This window comes from Nannospalax galili, unplaced genomic scaffold (assembly GCF_000622305.1).
Source record: "Nannospalax galili isolate Female #2095 unplaced genomic scaffold, S.galili_v1.0 scaffold9, whole genome shotgun sequence".
In the NCBI taxonomy this organism is placed as follows: Eukaryota; Metazoa; Chordata; class Mammalia; order Rodentia; family Spalacidae; genus Nannospalax; species Nannospalax galili.
In genome coordinates this window covers 7,214,899-7,233,699 of record NW_008360332.1, presented here as the reverse complement: position 1 = coordinate 7,233,699, position 18,801 = coordinate 7,214,899, and the positions used below count along the sequence as shown (strand labels likewise).

At 38.7% G+C, this 18,801-nt stretch overlaps 1 protein-coding gene across 2 annotated transcripts in view; it reads left to right on the top strand.

Annotated features, from left to right (window-relative positions):
- The window catches only part of Col24a1 (collagen type XXIV alpha 1 chain), a 354,563-nt gene that overhangs the window by 280,668 nt on the left and 55,094 nt on the right, over positions 1 to 18,801 (top strand). For both annotated transcript variants that reach the window (XM_029560281.1, XM_029560280.1), the window contains one exon: positions 865 to 972. In XM_029560281.1, coding sequence (XP_029416141.1) covers positions 865 to 972 — 108 coding nt within the window. The remainder of the gene's footprint in view (positions 1 to 864; positions 973 to 18,801) is intronic.

Here is an 18,801-nt window from a genome sequence, read left to right as displayed (position 1 = left end):
GACAAAAGAAAGCATAAGATATATTATAAATACATTCGGATCAAAGATCCTACAGATACCTCCCAGTTGTCTAAGAGTATAAATAAAATAGTCAGATCTTTCCTCTGTCATATAAGTAAGTATCTGGTTTAAAGGCTAACAAAATGAGGGACTGAAGAGATGGCTCATCATCTAAGCGCAATAGCCGCTCTTACAGAAGACCCAGGTTTGATGCTCAGCACCCACATGGTCGCTAACAGCCATCCATATCTCCAGTTCCAGGGGATCCAACACCATCTTCTGACCTCTGTGGGCATTCACAACACAGGTGCACTTACATACTTGCAAGCAACACACTCATATACATGAAATAAAAATAATAAATAACATTAAATAATAACAAAAAGAACCATAATTTTTATTCTTGGGAAAGAACATGACATGAGGTTTTGCAGATAGTACATGACATACATGTGTCCCAAGCTCGCAGGGGAAAATACTGATTTTTTTCTTGACAACTGGAAACATGGACTGACACAATGAGAAATCCCGGGGAATCACACTAGTGCTCAAAAAGTTCCACAGTAAATTGCTAAATAACTTGTCATTTCTGTTGAGAAAACTTTGGTTTTCAGGGTCCTGGGGACTGAAATCAGGGCCTTATGGTGCTAAGTAAATGTTCTGCTACTGAACTATGTGTATCCCTAGCTCTGTTTAGGGAACTTCCGAAGGCAACTGCCTTGGATATACAAGTCATTAAGAACTATAAGAAATAGAGGAAATCTTATCCTAGGACAAAGCATAGAAGTATATAATGTGCCCCACTCCCGAAAACATCATCTTCCCAGTTTATCTCTATAATCCAAATAATTTTTAATTACCAAGGGACTTCCAGGCCTTCCTGGGCCAAAAGGCCTGCAAGGATACCACGGAGTAGATGGGATTTTAGGAAACCCTGGAAAAGCCGGGCTACCAGGAAAACAAGGACTTCCCGTGAGTAGTGTGAATGTATCTTTGTTCTTTATTTCCTCTGCATAAATGTTTCCTTGTAGACCATAGGGATGTGGCTATCTTTCTTCGTTTGTGGATTGGCTTACATTAAGTTAATCACTCGTCTGATAGTTATTTGGGAATTGTATTAATGATTTATAAGGATGTCAGTGGCTACGTTCTCACAGATATTTTATACCTAATAATCCATAGTTGCAATCTATACTATTTTTGTGCATGTAAAAGCATTCTTTTTAAAAGAAAAAAAAGCTATAAGGAAGATATAATTTAGTGGTTCCACAACCTGGCTGTGTTTGATTTCATCATATGTCCTCAGTCATTTTTGGAACATTTCAGTCTTGGCGGTTCTCCAAGATAGATTCTTCCCAGAATCATTTTCCTTTTGCTTTTACAGCCCCAGTATTTTCAAGAATTTTGTGAATATTTTCTCCATTCATCTGGGGTGACAAAATGAAATTCATTATTATTTTTATGTAAATTCTTATCTTATTTGATCAGAATTTTTTTACATTTATTTATTTACCTTTTTATGTGTATGAGTGTTATCCCTGCATGTATGTAAGTGCACCCAAGTCATGCAATGCCTGTGGAGGACAGAGGAGAGCATCAGAGAGCCCCTGGAACTGGTGTTATGGATGGTTGTTAGCCACCACGTGGGTACTGGGATTCAAAGCCAGGTCTTCTGCGAGAACTGCCAGTGCCCTTAACCTATGAGCCATCTCTCCAAACCCTTGATCAGAAATTTTAAAACCACATACTTTTAAAGGCTTATTTTAATTATGTGTGTGTGCATCTGTGTGTGTGTGTGTGTGTGTGTGTGTCTGTGTCTGTGTGTGTCTGTGTCTGTGTCTGTGTGTATGTCGCACCTGCAGAGCCAGAAGAGGAAGTCAGACCCCCTGGACTTGGAGTTATAAGCAGTGATCATCAGTGGTGGAAACTGAACTCTGATTCTCTGCAGGAGCAGTACACACTCTTAACTGCTGAGCCACTTCTCCAGCCCCAAAACCATATTTTGTCTTCACTTAGCATCCCCCCGCCCCACTTTTCCCTCCGTTTCTACCTAATCCAGATGTTTGTTATCCCAGATTTTTCACTTGAAATATTAGAAGAATTAAATATTTCCCAAAACCCCATAAAATTTAGCACTTTACATTTCCATTAATTGCATATGGTTATCTATAGATTTGCTTCTCTTTCATTAAGTAATAAATCAGTCCTATTTGTTTATTTATATCTGGCATGGTGATGTGTATAAACCCAAACCCATATTAATCTTCTTTCACTATGACAAGTTACCACATATGTTTAACCAAAAATAAATTATGAAACGATCATCTAATAAATTGAACTATTTCAGAAATAGGGTATCCAAGTTCTATCTGGAAAGATGAATATTTTTAAGGCTTTGTATTCTATTAATTTGGAGGAAATATATCAGAACAGTGGGATAAGAACTAGATAATTGACGTCCAGGCTGAAGATTTAATTAAAATAAATATTTTACAAACCTCTGCTAATAGTATCCATTTGGCTAAAGAGGATTCCCCCTTCTCCTCCTCCTCCTCCCCCTCCCCCCACTCCTCCTCTGACAGAGTCTTATTATATAGCTTGGATTGCCCCAAAACTCGCCAGACTTTTGCTTCAGTCTCTCAGGTGCTGGGATTATAGTTTTATGCCACCACACCTAACACACAAGAAGACTTTCATTTGCGATCCCAATCTACAACAGCTCACCCTTCATCTTCATCCTAGGAAGGCAGGAAATTGCTCTTTCTCCAGTTCAGTCACCTCAGGGGTCCCTCTGAACAAGACTTGGCGATAAGTCATAGTATCGCCTCTCAAGTATTGCAGGGTTTGTCTTCCAAGAGAATGTTGTGTTCCCTCACAGGATTCTGATCTAGAAGCTGGGCACGAATCTGAAAACTGAATGAGATGCTCAGTTAACCTTATATCCTTAAGACATAGATAGTTTGCAGTTAAATATCAGTATGTTCTAGTGAGCCATGCATGTCTGACTGATTCCCAGGATTCCTCAGTTCAATGAAATATTGCCACAGATCTGTATAGATCAAAGCATTCTGATTCTACCCCACCTTGAGTCTCCTTGTGATAATTGTTTCTACTTTATCTCTGATAGCACAATGCTATCCTGTACTCTACCATTCAGGCATCTCCACATCTCTTTCTACCCAATCCTATGTGCTATTTCTATACAGTACACTAGGGAAATTGTAGCATTTCAATCTTACTGACCATAGGTCACAACTGAATCTGCACTTCAAATTGCCAATCTGCCAACTTATATTCTGGATGGGGAAACTGAGACACCAAGGAGGGATTAAGTCATTTCCAAAGTTACAGAGCTACAAAGGCAATCCAGTGTTACGTGATTTCCCCCTTATCAATGCACAGTAAAGCCTGTGTATTTGTCTTACTATACTTACTGGTTAATTTTTATTGTTTAAATAAGTACTACCTATTTATATAAGTTATAGCCTAAGACAACTAAACTTTTATGGCTTGGCTAATAATTTGGTGTTGTGATTCTATTGGATTTTAAGTAGATAATATCTTCAAATAATGACAAATTTAGCCAGGCATAGTGGTGCAGGCCTTTAATCCCAGCACTCGGGAGGGAGAGGCAGACAGATCTCTGTGAAATTGAGGCCAACCTAGTCTACATAGTAAGTTCTAGACCAGCTGGGACTAGAGGGAGACTGTCTCAAAAAGATCAAAATAATAACAGTAATAGTAATAATAATAATAAATCTATCTCGTATTCATTTCCTTTTCTTCTGTGTGAGTTGTAAGGGACTTTCCATGCTATATTTAGAAGTGTCATGAATAGTGGGAATTCTTCCATTGCCCCAGATCATAGATGTAAAGCATCTAATATCTCCCCATTAGACTCATTTCCATCTAAATTCCCTTGTCCTATACTTTTTGCTTCCCCTTTCCTGATTACCATCAGGTGACTAAGTTTTCTTCTGCTGACTTAAGTTACCTGTTCTTTTGCTGTTATTATTGTAGTAATAATTTTGAACTTTATAAGCAAATGTGTGTTTACTTAGTCTTTTGATTTGTTTAACATATCACTACGTGTATCTTCCCTGTAATTCAACAAGTAGTGGTGTGTACCTCAGGTACCTTTTTGTCATAAACCTCTACTCTCTATCACTTTTCATATTGCCTTAGATTTTGACTACAAGGTACTATGCATGCATTTATTCTTGGTTTTATTCCCTTACGTTCTTACATTTTTGAGTGAGGTAAATTTAAACTACTTGAGCACTGTTGTTTTCAGTATTCCTAATAATAAAATCTGAATTTGCCTGTGAGGCAAACCTTCTGAGGTTCCAAATGATACAAATATCTTTCTTATTCCCTCATGTTTGCAAGACACATTCAACATTGTCCTGGAGATTCTTGTAAATGCAGAGGGCTCCATTCAGGTAGCATAACAAATAAAAGGCATTCAGGTTATAACAGAAGAAATAAAACTGTTTTCATTTGCACACACCACCAGCATCCATGTAGAGAATCTGGAGTCTATAAAAAGTTTCTCAATGTTGCAGGATGAAAGGCCCATACTTGAAAATGGATCCCACATTTGTATGTTGTTTAATGACAGTATTCACTCTGAGAAAGGCACTGTTAGGCAATTTCATCACTGGGAAACCATCATAGACTTAACACAAAACAAAAATGGGATAGCTTGCCACAAGCCTATGCTATGTGGTGTAGCCATCAGTTGTGGACCACAAACCTGTTTGTACACCGTGTTACTGTACAGACTACTAAAGGCCATTGTAATACAATGTTAGCTATTTATATAGCTAAACATAGAAAAATACAGTGAAAACATGTGTCAAGGATTTATTTAAAAGTATACCAGGGGCTGGGGAGGTGGTTCAGTAGATAAAGTACTTACTGTGCTAGTATAGAAAGAATTAATACATACACATACATGTGCACACCACACATACATATGCAGGCAAAAAATCACAGCAGTAGAGGGCATTTACTATGAATGCAGTTTACCAGACTGAAAGTTGCTCTGTACATAAGTGATGAGAGAATGGGGAGACCCAGGACATGACTCTGCACCACTGTAGACTTTATAGGCAACATGCATTTAGGCTTCAGAAACTGTATTTTAGAACACTTTTCTTCAATAACGAATTAGCCATAAGTTGCTGTGGCATCTTAATATAAACTTTAATATTTTTTTTACTTTCTGACTCTTTCATAGTAACACAGCTTAAAGCATATTAAATGACCACACGAAAATATTTTCTTCCTTTGTATTCTTATTCTGTAGTTATTTTCTACTTTATAGTTGTTAATTCCTTAATTTTTAAACCTGCAAATGGGGAGTTTCTGATACAAGATAGCAGATTGTATTCTGGAGCCGGTAAATTCAGCACAGTTTTCAGAGCCAGGCGTGGTGTCAGTAAGTGTCCAGTGTCTGCAGCAGTGTGCCACACTGCCTGAATTTTGACTTCCTGACTTACCTTTTTTCTTTCATGTATTAAAACCTGGTTCTCATTGTTTATCTGTAATTATATGAGCTACAACTGTCTTTTCAATCTCTCTCTCTCACCCACTCACTCTCGGCTTTAGTTATCCAAGGTCAATTTCTGGTATTTGCAGATAAAGATAATTTTAAAAACCAAATAAAATGAAATTATGACCACTGTATTTTAGTACATAGAAAAGATTAGCGAAGGACCAATTATTTTTATTAATGAGGGAAGATTAGCAAAGGACCAATTATTTTGGTTAATGAGGGATATAAATTGGACCACTGGAGGAGGGAATGGATGACAAACTAGCAAGATATTCAGAGCATCAGACCATTCAATGGAAAAGTTGAGTTCAGAGGAGGAAAAAGGATAGTAACTAGAGAATAAGCTTAAGGTTGGAAGATGTCCTTAGTGAGACAAACCCAAACATATTTAGGTCCTCATCAAGAAGAACTTTAGGTTAAAGACCCAATGGAGGAAAAGAAGCTGACTATAGATTAATTGAACAGCAAAGCACACATCATCTACTTCCACTTCTTAAATTACTCTATTGTCATTAGGAACTACTTTTTAAAAACATAGATTTGGGGGCTGGAGAGATAGCTTAGTGGTTAAGAACACTAGTTGTTCTTGCAGAAGACTCGGATTCAAATCTCAGCATCCACATGGCAGCTAACAACTGTCCTAACTCCAGTCCCAGGGGATCCGACAGCCTCTTCTGACCTCCGTGGGCATTGCACGACATGGATGTACTTACCTACATGCAGGCAATACACGCACACACATAAAATAAAAATAATAAAATTTTTAAAAAACATAGATTTGAGCTACATGTTCCTTTATATATGGTCAACACAGAAAACTAATTGAACTTTGTGATTTTTTTAAAAAAACAACATGAATTACAGTAATATAAATATTGCTACAAGATACTGCCTAGGGCCATGAAGTTGACTAAAACCTGGTATTGCCATTGGAGAGCAATTAGGTATCAGATCAGTCATCACCTTACTCTTTAACATTTTCACAAAATAAGTTTGAAAAAAGTTGCATGCATACTTAGGATATCAGGGTGCCCTACATGTTAAAGCATTTTTATATCTGTCAAAATAAAAAGCATTAATATTCCTTTAGGAAATCTCCATTGTAATCCTCAGAGTTGCACATGTTTTGGGGTATTTATGAAGATGAAAATGTTTTCTATAAACGTCTTTGCTCTCACTGAACATTTGATGTGATTTTTGGATAATAATGCTTTAGAAAAAAAATTTACCAAATGAAATGTTCAAGGGATAACTGATCATTAGAGAAAGAAGTTTCTAAGAGAATTATTTCTAAAACCTACTGCTAAGGTAAGCCTACTATGTTTTCACTTAATAAAAACTATTTCAGAGGAAATAATACCATCTCTAAAAATAAGGAATTTCCTGGAATATTTTCAGTCAAGGATAAGGACATCTTTCCATTGTTTTTGTTGTTGTTGTTGTTGTTGTTGTTGTTTTAAATCATGGCACCATGGTGTTTCTTGGCTCACCTTTAAAGACTGCTGGGTTTGTTCACTGAGAAAAATATTTATTCTGGGATTTGCAGCATTATGCAACTGCCTGATTTTCCTAAACAATGTTCTTTCTTTCTTTTTTTCTTTTTTTCTTTTTGATGTGGGCAAGGAATTTAAAAATTCCTGGCATATTCACTCCACAGTTTCAGTGTGTTTACAATGTCATGTGACTGCAACTGAGGGACAGTACTAGGGAGACTTAAGTTTCTTTTGTGAATTTCCTTTTTCACAAATGAGTGTTCTGAGGCCTGTCAACTTAGCACATCTGTAGTAAATGAGTCTACCATGCTGTTTTCATTTAGTTGGGCTTCTGTACAAACACGGTACCTCAATCATTTAGGAAAAAGAAAAACAACTTTTCCTTGCAAAAATCATAAATCCATTTGTCACCAAAACGAAGACTTACTGGCCTTTTTTTATTGCTATGCTAATAAACCTGGGTTCTGGAAAGGAAAGAAAAAAATGAAACTAACAACTTATCTTAGGACAAATCGAGGCCTTTTCAATCTTTACTTCATCCGGTGAACACATATTTAAATGTTGCCTAAAATGAGAGTCTTGTCTTAAAAGAACATTGAAAATCTTGAGTTTTGTCTTTGGTGGGTTCTATCTACTACTTCTAAGAAGAAAAGCACATTTTAACAGCTCTCCCGACCCTGGTGAGGAGCAGAACTACTGTGGAAGCCCATGTTCGGAGTACTGACAGCCCTGCCGTCCATCTGAGCTGTGTGTTCTGTAACCAATGACTCAGCTATACCCTAGAAACATCTGTTTCTAAGAGGATGCAATTCTTCACAGTATTTTCGAGAAAGAAGAAAAAAACATACTTGCAATGGACAAATGTACACTGAACAAATCCTGTCAACTCTTCATTTAAGGAGGTCAATTACCCATTACAGCTCAGCTCATCCTCATGACAACTTTTCCCTCTTTTCCTATGGCTCTTTTCTTTGAGCTTATTTTCTCCTTATTAGGATCTCTTCCATAAAAGACAAAACTCAGGGTGTTTGGGTACTTATTAGCAGCAACATGAAAGATTTGCTAACGGATATAACTTCCTAGTCGAATCATCAGTGATCCCTGCCCCATTCAGATAAAGCTTGTATCCATGGAATGGTGTCCTTCCAGGATCTGGCTTCTGTTTACAATGTCAGTCTCATGTTCTCCCCAGCTCGTGATGTGTACTATGCATTTCAGTGATAACAGCAAGCAATTACCAAATGTTTATTATGTGCCAGGCACTGTTCCAGGTGCTGAATATATTATTTAATCCTCACAGCCTCAGTAAAATCACTGTAGCTGTTATCTCCAGTTTGCTGACAAGAAGCCTGAGATGCAAAAAAACTAAGAACTTGCCCAAGATCACACAGACAACAAGCAATGGAAGCAGAATTTGAAACCAGGCCAAATAGTCTCCATGGCCTGTAATTAACCACTGTGCCCTACTCCTTTGAGTATGCTTACTTCCATAGCTATTCCCTTCAAATTCTCTGTATTTCTTAACTCCTTACTTTCTTGACTTTATATATGTAATTTATTTTCTCTGCTTAGAATGCTCTTCCATCATTCCCTTTAACTTTATGATGAATAATTTTTTTTAATTTTTAATTTTATGTGTATGAGTATTGCCTGCACCCATGTCATGCAATGCCCACAAAGGTCAGAAGAAGTCATCAGATTCCCCTGAACTGGAATTACAGACAGTTGTTAGCCACCATGTGGGCGCCGGGAATTGAATCTGGGTCCTCTGCAAGAGCAGCCAGTGCTCTTAACTGCTAGGCCATCTCTCCAGCCCTGATAGTAACTTCTTAGTCTTTCAGAACTTAATCCAAATTGTACCTCCTTCACACACACTGGTTCAGTCTGCTTTGAACGTCAATGTACTCAGGGCACTTTCTCCATCACAGTGTGGTTAACATAGATGCTAATTACTTACACTTGTGTCTTTCTATCTCAAGGGACTAAACTCTTATATAAGAGACGTATTTTATTTATCTTTGGATTCCTGGCACCTTGCTCATTGTCAGACTCATAGCAGAAGCTCTGTAAATCTTTGAAAAATGTTCTTCACGTGTTAACTATGGGAGACCTGATTTATAAATTTAGATGCATCAGCTGCTTAACATCCTAAACACCATCTAGTCACTAAGTATATCAGTACCAAATTCATATTACTTTCATAAGAATCAAATTTTTAGAAACTGTATGTAAAAATGCTTAATACATTGCATGCATTCATTAAGTTAGCATCATCTTCTGATAGCAATAAATATAAATGGTTAAGCCAACACTAATTTAGATAGCAAATATTTGTTTAATTCCTGATATGAGTGAAGAATATAACCATAACTATAAACAAAGTGAGCAAAAGCTGCCCTCATAGATCGAAATGTAGCAGCAAGAAAATGTTGGCACCAGGCGTGGTGGTGCACATACCTTTAATCCCAGCACTTGGGAGGCAGAGGCAGGTGGATCTCTGTGAGATCAAGGCCAGTCTGGTCTACATAGTGAGTTCTAGGCCAGGGTGATCCTTTCGCAAAAGAAAGAGAAGGGGGCAGGAGAAAGGGAGGAAGGGAGAGAGAGAGTGTTTGTGGCTATCTGATCTTTTAAAAACAACACAATTCAGGGGTTGGAAAACTGGCCCAGTGGTTAAGGGCATTTGCTGCTCTTGAAGAAGAACTGAATTCAGTTCCTAGCGCCCACAGTGGTTCACAGCCATGTATAACTTCAGTTCCAGGGGATCCAATGCCTTCTTCTGGCCTCCATGGGCACCTGCACATGTGTGTGGTGCACAGACAGATGTGTAGACAAACACTCATACACAAAGTAGAAGAAATAAATAAAGAGAAGCAATTTAATGTGGATCAATCTAGTAGCTAGGTAGTAGACTACAGGCAAATGAGTAGATGCAGCGGTGATTTCCAGTTGTGCTTCGTGCAATGAAAGAAGCAGTTATGTGATAAAGCCTCATGGGAGAGGCGGGTTATATATGAAGTAGACTGAGGAAGCCTCTCTGAGGCTTTATAATTGGGCTAAAGATTGAAGTAAGACTAACCTGAGTATGAGAAGAACCTGCCAAATAAAAGGGACCAAAATTCTGATGCACAAAGTCAAGAATGAGTTGGGCTATTCACTGAATTACTGAAATATGGAGTAAGACACATGGGTGCAGTCATTTCTCCACAGCAGTGAGATACAAGACTTCTCTAATATCCAGGTATATATGACTTCTTTTCTAATCCCTGCTAACCCTGTGACTGTGTTCTGAGAACCGACTGTGTTTTTCGGGATCAGTAAATAGTCACTTATTCTAATCAAAATATGTAAATAATTTCTGTGAGATAAAACAGCATAATGATGCTGGTATTTGTTATGTCTGCCAAGAAGTTAGTTTTATATATTTGAAAATAGACATAAATCAAGCAATGCCATCTGCTCCCTGAAGACTTACCTCAACTTGCTCCCTAAGCTTTAACATATTTAGGTATTTAAAACTAAAATTACCTTCTAACTTTAGCATACAGCTCCTTCATAAATCTTATTTCTAGCAGTTGACTACATTGCTTATGGCTGGCTCTTTAAGAGCAATGTTATCAATGTTACATTATTTATGTATAATGTAGCCTTACATATAATTACTATCCTGCAGAATTCTTCAACAGCCACTTCTTTCCTAGTAGAGAAATATTTAGTAAACCAAATAAAATCAGACTTTCCATTTAAAAAAAATATTTTTACTTGCTACAGTAAAGGAAGCAAAGTATTGTTTTATGTCTTGGGTTTGTTAGCTTTAAAAAAAGAAGCACACTTATGTGTCCTGATATGAAAAGAAGCTTCAGGAATCATGCTAATTTTTGTGCTATAGGAAGGAAGTTCATTTTAGTGTTATCTTATCACATAATTAATAACCGTATGAACATAATCCTATGTGCATAAAAGGTGCTTGACAAAGGAAAAAGGGAAAAAAATGTTTTCCTAGAAATTTTTCAAGAAAACACCAAGTAATATGTAGCCCAGTGTCACTTCTTTTCATTATACTGTTGAAAAATCAGTCAAATTAACAGTTTATAATTTCACTGTAATTTTAGAAACATTTGCCAGCTGATCCTCTTTAGAAAGTGTGCTTCTATTGTAGCCTAGATTTAACCAATTGCACTTATCATTTATTTCTTTGTATATTTGCTTCAATGCTAATGAGAATAAGGCAGCTAAACCAAGGAGCAGAGGAAACAGTAGAGTGGTGTCCCCTGGACATGTGCCGCTATCATATACACGGTAGCACAGCATTCCAAAACCCCCTGTGACTTTTCTGTAAATGTTGACAGACACCCGCCTTTTCTTTCCCAGATTTTCCCATTCAGTTCCAAAATGAAGACAAAGTATTCTTTCCTTTCCACACAGAGAAGTGAGAGTGAAATTTTACACCAGGTGAAACAGAGCAGTAGAGATGCAGTGCTGGCATAGTTTCTGATACGTGGAAGGCCCTCGATAAAAAGAAACTCTTACTGGAGTGGGTGCTTTTCCTGCCTTGACTCATGGAGTCCAGGTCCTGTTTCCTTAGGGTCTTTAGCTTAGCAGACACCAGTTTCAGTCCTATCTGAACTGGCAACTGTCCCCTAGAAGTTTCAAGACTAATTTCTGTAGGGAGACGGACTTCTGAGGATAATGGAGCTCCCTGATCATGATACGTCATGTACTTTTTTGTTACATTAACTTTCTTTTCTTATAATTGGATACAACTCTGTTTATCTCTGAGACAGGGTCTCACTGCAGCCCCATCTGGTCTGGAACTTGCTATGTAAACCAGCACAGGCTGGCCTCAATCTCACAGAGATCTGCCTACCTCTGCCTCCTGAGTGCTGGGATTAAAGATACGCATCACCATGCCTGGTGGACGCTATTTTTTAACTATAAAAATGATAATAGGTTGACCAGAGAATAATATATGTACAAAATATTTAATAGTTTACACATATGTGTGTGATACTATGTTGCATTTCCAAGACTCAAGTAATCTGCTTATTGATTTCAGCATCTCTGACCAAAATGAATAATTATTACGGTTTTATTTATTTTTATATTTTGCCTAGTATTACTTTACCCCTTTGCTGAATAGTTTTAAGTAAATAATCCTTTAAACCACGCTGAAGAGAATGCTTAGGATTAGCATCTGTTTCTCTTGAAGGCAAAATTAATCATCCATCTGTGTATTCCTAATAAGAAATGTTTGTTCCTTGCTCATCTGAAACATTGCTTGGAACTTTGTACAGAACACTCTGCTACCATCCTCAAATTTCTCTCTAAGAAACCAACATGAAGAGTAAATGACTTGGAATGTGTTCTCTGGGCTGGGCTGAACATATGACTGCAAGTAAAATTAAGTTTCTACTTAATCCTTACGAGGGTTTCTCACAATCCTCATAACTAGTTTTACAACCCTTATTATCAGCTCAAATTATCTGTTGACTACAGGACTGTTCATTCAGGACTGAATATTCATTGCCCATATCTTAGCAAAAGAGTATGTTTTTTCTATTAGAAAATAATGGTCTTTATGGGCTAGAGAGATAGCCTCAGTGATTAAGAGCACTGGCTGCTTTTCAGAGGACCCGGGTTCAAGTCCCAGCACCCCCATGGTGGCTAATAGCCATCCTTAACTCCAGTTCCAGGTGATCTGACACTCTCCATGGACATTTCATTATATGAGCACACTTACATGCATACAGGCAAAATACTTAATACATATTTAAAAACTGAGAATTTTTTTTTTGACTCGTGGTAGTCATCTAATAAATCAGCAGTTACCGTCATTATTAGCATTGTACTATTGGAGAGCTACTGAACAACAAGAAGCCAAACCAATTTGGATAAGGTTTGCACAAGACGAAGTATTTATTTATTTTTATTGAATTTTTGAATTTTATTCTGTATTTCAAACACAACATCTTAATCAATCTTAATCATTTAAGCATTGAACTGGGGAAGCAGACAGCTGATTCAAATCTTAGCTGAAGAAATATTGGCAACTGATTACTGCTGGGTAAGGGAGAGTTGGTCTTCCTAAAGTGAGAGACTCTAGATAGGCTGACTAGACCTCAGTAGATGATCTTGCACTGAGGGACGTCTGGGGACAATAACTTGATACAATAGGCCTTTACACAAATGACAGAATGTATGCATTCCAGTGGGGTGTTATGGGACGGTGCCAGTGGGGAAGAGGGTATAAAAAATTGAATTTTTTTTAAAAAAGAAAATAATGGCCTTTAAGATTACCTAAATTTAAATTTTAAATGAAGTGGTACTATTTTAGAATTATAGGATCTTGACGTATCCTACACCTAGGATAATTTGTACATGTGATGCATCTCCCTGTGACAGCCATTAAAATAAAATATCTGGGAAGCGATGATTCAATCTTACAAGGTAAGCCATTCTTTTTTGTCTGTTTTACTGATTATTTACATCTACACATCAACTTTTTACCAAATTTAACTATAGTGATTTGCTGGTACGAACATTTGTTTTGTTCCGATGTTACCTTGTTTTGCTTTGCCTCCCGTCCATGCCCTTCCTTCACTCTTTTATATATGACCTTGTAAGATCTGCCTTTTCCCTAAGTCATTATAGAGAGACTTCAGGTCTTCCAGCAGCTGTTTTCTTCAGTGGGAAAAGGTGTTATCCATTACAATTTTCTACGTTTATGTGTATTTTTAATGAGTGTTTTACCTAAATGTATGTAAGTGCCTGGTGTGTATAAGTATACCACATGTATGCAATGCCCTCAGAAGCAAGACAAGGGCACTGGATCGCCTAGAACTAGAGTTTATTCATAGTTATTAGCCATCATTTGGGTGCTGGGAACAGAACGTGGGTCCTCTACAAGAGTAGTCAGTGCCCTTAACAGCTGAGCCATCTCTCCAGGCCTTATTTGGTTGAATTTTGATGTTTCTTGGTTGGTTAGTTGGTTGGATGCATGGGTTTTCTTTGGTGGTATTATTAGTATTTGAGACAGCTTCTCAGTATGTAGCAAAGGCTGGCCTCAGAATCTGTGTAGCCCAAGCTGGTCTTGACCTCATAATATGCCTACCTCACCCTCCCAAGTTCTGAGATAGAGGCATACCAGCACCATGTCCAGCTCAGAATTTTGCTTTCAAAACATCCCTTTCCTGTAAAGTCATATTCCTATCAGAGATCTAGTCACTGACATAACACCTAAGTCTTCTGTGATTGCTTTTGAAATTTTCTTAAGTTTTGATGTCTCTTAAGGCCATGCCTCCATTTGCATGCCTGAACTCTAAATGGCACCCTCTCATCATCCCCGGGTTCCCGATTCATGAGAACAGCTATCCCGCAAGGATAGAACAGAGGCTCACAGAACACATTAAAGCAATGTAAACCATATAGTGAGAAGCAATGGAAAATAAATAAGATTGGCTAATACACTTACAGTGAAGTGCTTGCAATATGGAAAAATCACAACACCTGAATCTCAAGTCCACCGTGTGGAAATGTCTCTCCTTGCCCACCCTTATCACTCCACCTTCTCCTCCCTTTTTCTCCCTCGTTTTTCTCTCCCTGCCTCCTCCTACTACTCTTCCTGTCTTCTTTCCCTCTCTCCTTCCTTCCTCTCTTTCTCCCTCTATAGGGATTTTGTGTTCATGTTTCCTCAAAAATATTGAGCTCCACTAGTAGAGGGAAATGGTGGAAGATAAAATGGTGAATGTAGATTGGAACCAAAAAGTCTTAAAAGTTCAGCCCAGGAATATGAACCTATTTCTTATAAATAACTGCAATATGTGTATATAATCACATATTTATATTATATATTATATTTATATTATGTTTATATATCATAGTAAGTGAGTTGTTGTGGTCATGGAAAAAAATCCAGTGATAAAGGTTGATTCTAAGAATATAATGTGGGGTTGGAGATAGCTCAGTGATTTAAGAGCATTTGCTATTCTTGCAGAGTACCAGAATTCAATTCCCAACACCTATATCCAGCATCTCACAACACACTGTTAACTCCAGCTCCAGGGAATCAGACATCTACTGTCCTCTGTAGGCACTGCACACACACGTGCATACATATAAGCAGACACACATGCATCACATAAATTACAATATATATAAGATAATAAAAGTATAATAAGATGAAAAGCTTCTTGAAAAATAAGAACCATATCTCTTTTATATTTGTGTTCCCTAGAAGGCTCCCATGGTATCTATGATGTATAATAAAGCTTTGTTGAGCTCATGGAAGAATTGCTACATAAAGTGATTTAGTATCCTAGAAATAAACCCAGAAGGTAGCAGTTCTCTCCGAAGTGAGCTTAGCAGATTCTGTGAGAAAGGGTAAAAAGAAGGAAAATCAAGAGTGTTGCTTGGGAGCTTATATGGCAAAAGAAAATAAATGTTATAAGTTTTTGTAAATTAAATTATAATGTAATAATAAAGTACAATTTTATAATAAGGTTTACTAATAATAAAAATTGGAAAAAAGTAATACTCTTTGTAGAGATACATTTAACTCCCTGCAGTTCCTATTATCAATTTTTCCTGTTGTTGTGTGTTGGGATTTTGCATACTTTACATACTCCATCTTTGAACGTTCTTTTCCCAGAGATAGGAACTTCCAAGTACTACAATTTATGAGCATATGATTTTAATTGAACATATTCATTGCATGGAAGGAATTTGTAGAATTCTATTAGATTTTCCCTTTGATACTTGTCTTTTAACATGCCATTACATTGTAGCTTAATCATTTCCAATTGAAGGTTATGTGGAAACTCTTCAAGTGCCCAGTCAAGTGGATTTGGAAACACAGAATCTTCTTGCATCTAGGTCTAAAATATGCTGCTAAAACTGAGCTCAGAAAATCGATCCACTGTAAATCTGTGAGAGTGGAGGTCTTCTTGTTTTAATTTTCAAAGACAGGAAGTTCTTATATTACTTATGATTAATTGTTCAAATTGCCACAATGTATGTTTCATGTACAACTGCTGTTTTGCTTGGTAATTTTGAGTTTAATTCATTAATGAAAACTGTAAAGTCTATAGCAAAAAGCAATTTCTTTTTCTTCCTCTTCCTCCTCCTCCTCCTCCTCTTCCTCTTCCTCCTCCTCCTCTTCTTCTTTTTAAAGATAGGGCCTCATGTATCTCAAGCTGACCTCAACTTACTTTGTAGCCGATTACCTTTAACTCCTAATCTCCTGCCTTTGCCTCCAGAATACTACCTGGTTTGCAAAATGCTTAGAACTGAATCTTGGGGCCTCATGAGTGCTAGGCAAAACAATTTACCCACCGAACCTAGTTTTTAAGCTACCTTCTATTCCCTTGTATTGAGGGCAAATTCTCTAATTCAGAAAAATTCCCATCTCTGCCTCAAAACACCTCCACAAAGTTTAATTCCTCCTAAGCCAACCAAACCTCAGTATAATTGAATGAGTCAAGATAGCCCATCTCTGTTTCTGACCAAAACTTCATTAGTTTATAGAACTAATGAAGGTTAAATTGATAAGAGGCGATGGAATCACTGTTGACGCACAGATTCAATAATATTTTCCTCAGACTGATGGTCAATAATACAATAGTTATTTATAGCTTTAAACGTCTTGAAGAATCGCGCTCAACACACAGGGACAAAACCAAGTTTCGGGATGCAAAAGCAAGAGGTACAGCAAATCTGGCTCCTGGTCTTGGAGGACCCGATACTGGCTAGTGAGCACTAGGGCCTGTACCACGGACAGGCGGTCTTTTACAAATTGAACCAGCCGGTTAAGGATGCAAGGTCCTAGGGTTAAAATAAGAAGCAGGAGGACTAAAGGCCCAGCTAAAGTGGATACCAGCGTGGTGAACCAGGGTGATTTATTATACAGCCCCTCAAACCATCCTTGTTGAGATTTAAAGTAACGTTTTCTTTCTTTTAGTCTCTGTTTTAGTTTGTCCAAAGTTTCAGTAACTATTCCTGTCTGATCTGCATAGAAGCAACATTGTTCCTTTAAGGCAGCACATAGACCTCCCTGTTGTAAGAATAGTAAATCCAGGCCCCGTCTATTTTGTAACATTACTTCAGATAAAGATGTAAGGGAGTCTTTTAAGGTTCTTATGGACTCCTCTAGGGCTATTAGGTCTTGGTTCATGGCTTGATGTAAAAGCATGTACTGATCTGAGCGGACTAAAGCAGTTGCTCCTGTTCCAATGCCCGCTGCTATACCCCCGGCTCCTAATAGTATAGCCAAGGTTAGGCTCACTGGTTTTCGTTTGAATCTGACAGAGGTGGGGGTTTTTAGATAATGCTGCAATACATAGCTGTCCTTATGCCAATAGATTCTGGGCCACAACTGTACCAGGACACAAAAATCTTGAGTTAGATTTAGAACGGCGAGAGAGACGCAAGAAGTCAGTACCGTGCTGCATAAGAACGGCGAGAGAGACGCAAGGAGTCAGTCCCGTGCTGCATGCCCAGTAGGTGCCACTAGGGGGCACTAGGTATGCGTTGGCCTGGAGGGTAAGGGGGGAGCTGTTCTTAAGACAATGTTTAAATCCAGTGGGTACCTTTCCGATGCAGGTGCAGTCTTAAGACAATGTTTAAATCCAGTGGGTACCTTTCCGATGCAGGTGCCTGCTGAGGTAACCTGGGTCAGGGTGAGTGTATGTGTGGAAGAGGTGCAGGCGAGAGGGGCAGCAGAATAGTCCCATGATGAGGACGGACCCCACCAAGCGTCTCCAGTGGTTTCACATCCCCAGTTTTTGCAGAAAAAATCCCCCCCTCCCCCACACTTAGGATTTAAAAATACAGCCCTGTGAAAGCCTGGGCAGACATAAAAGGTTAAGGTACGCAACATGGCCCGGTGTTCAGGAGGCCCACATCCTCCCCATGGGTCCAGTCCCAGTCTCCCGGGAGGACTCGCCACTTTGGGTACCGTTACAGTGTCATGGGTTCCTTCTAAGTCCCAAGGCTCTGGTACCCCTAAAGCTAGCTTGCACAAATCTGGATATAATGTGGGCCACCAAGTATCTTTTGGTGCTGTCTTACGGACTTCAAATACCACAATGCCCATTTGATTGACTACTTGCCAGGTGGTTGGCACAGCTCTATGGGGGCTCTCATTACTGTGAGCAAACCCACAAGTAAATAGATGTACCCAGAGTAACATGATTAACATTTTTCTTTGACCAGTCTTATCTTTAGGGGGTTGGTAGTCCGCACCAGCTGCCATTGTCCTTGTCCTTCTCTGGGGGGTTCCTGGTGAGCCGGATCGGCTGCCTTAACGTGGGAGGCGTGGACCCAGGCTGCAACCCCGTCGACCTTGAGAGCTGTGGGTGTGGTGAGGAGGACAGTGTATGGTCCTTTCCAGCGTGGTTCTAGGCTCCAAGTCTGATGCCTCCGGACCCAGACAGCGTCCCCGGGCTGGAAGGGGTGGGGTGCAATAGGAGTGTCAATAGCATCCTGATAGGCTGCAGCTAGGGGCTTCCAGATCTCCTGGTGAGCCAGCTGGAGTGCCTTCAGGTGAGCAAAGAGGGAAGGTGAATCAACAAAGTTAGAGATATCCGGGTCTAAGAAGGAAACTGCAGGGGGAGGGGTCCCATACAGGATTTCAAACGGAGTTAACCCACTGGGCCCAGGAGTGTTCCTGGCCCGGTATAAAGCCAAGGGCAGTAGAGTCACCCAGTCTTTAGTGCCAGTTGCTAGCGAAAATTTAGTTAAAGCCTCTTTAATTGT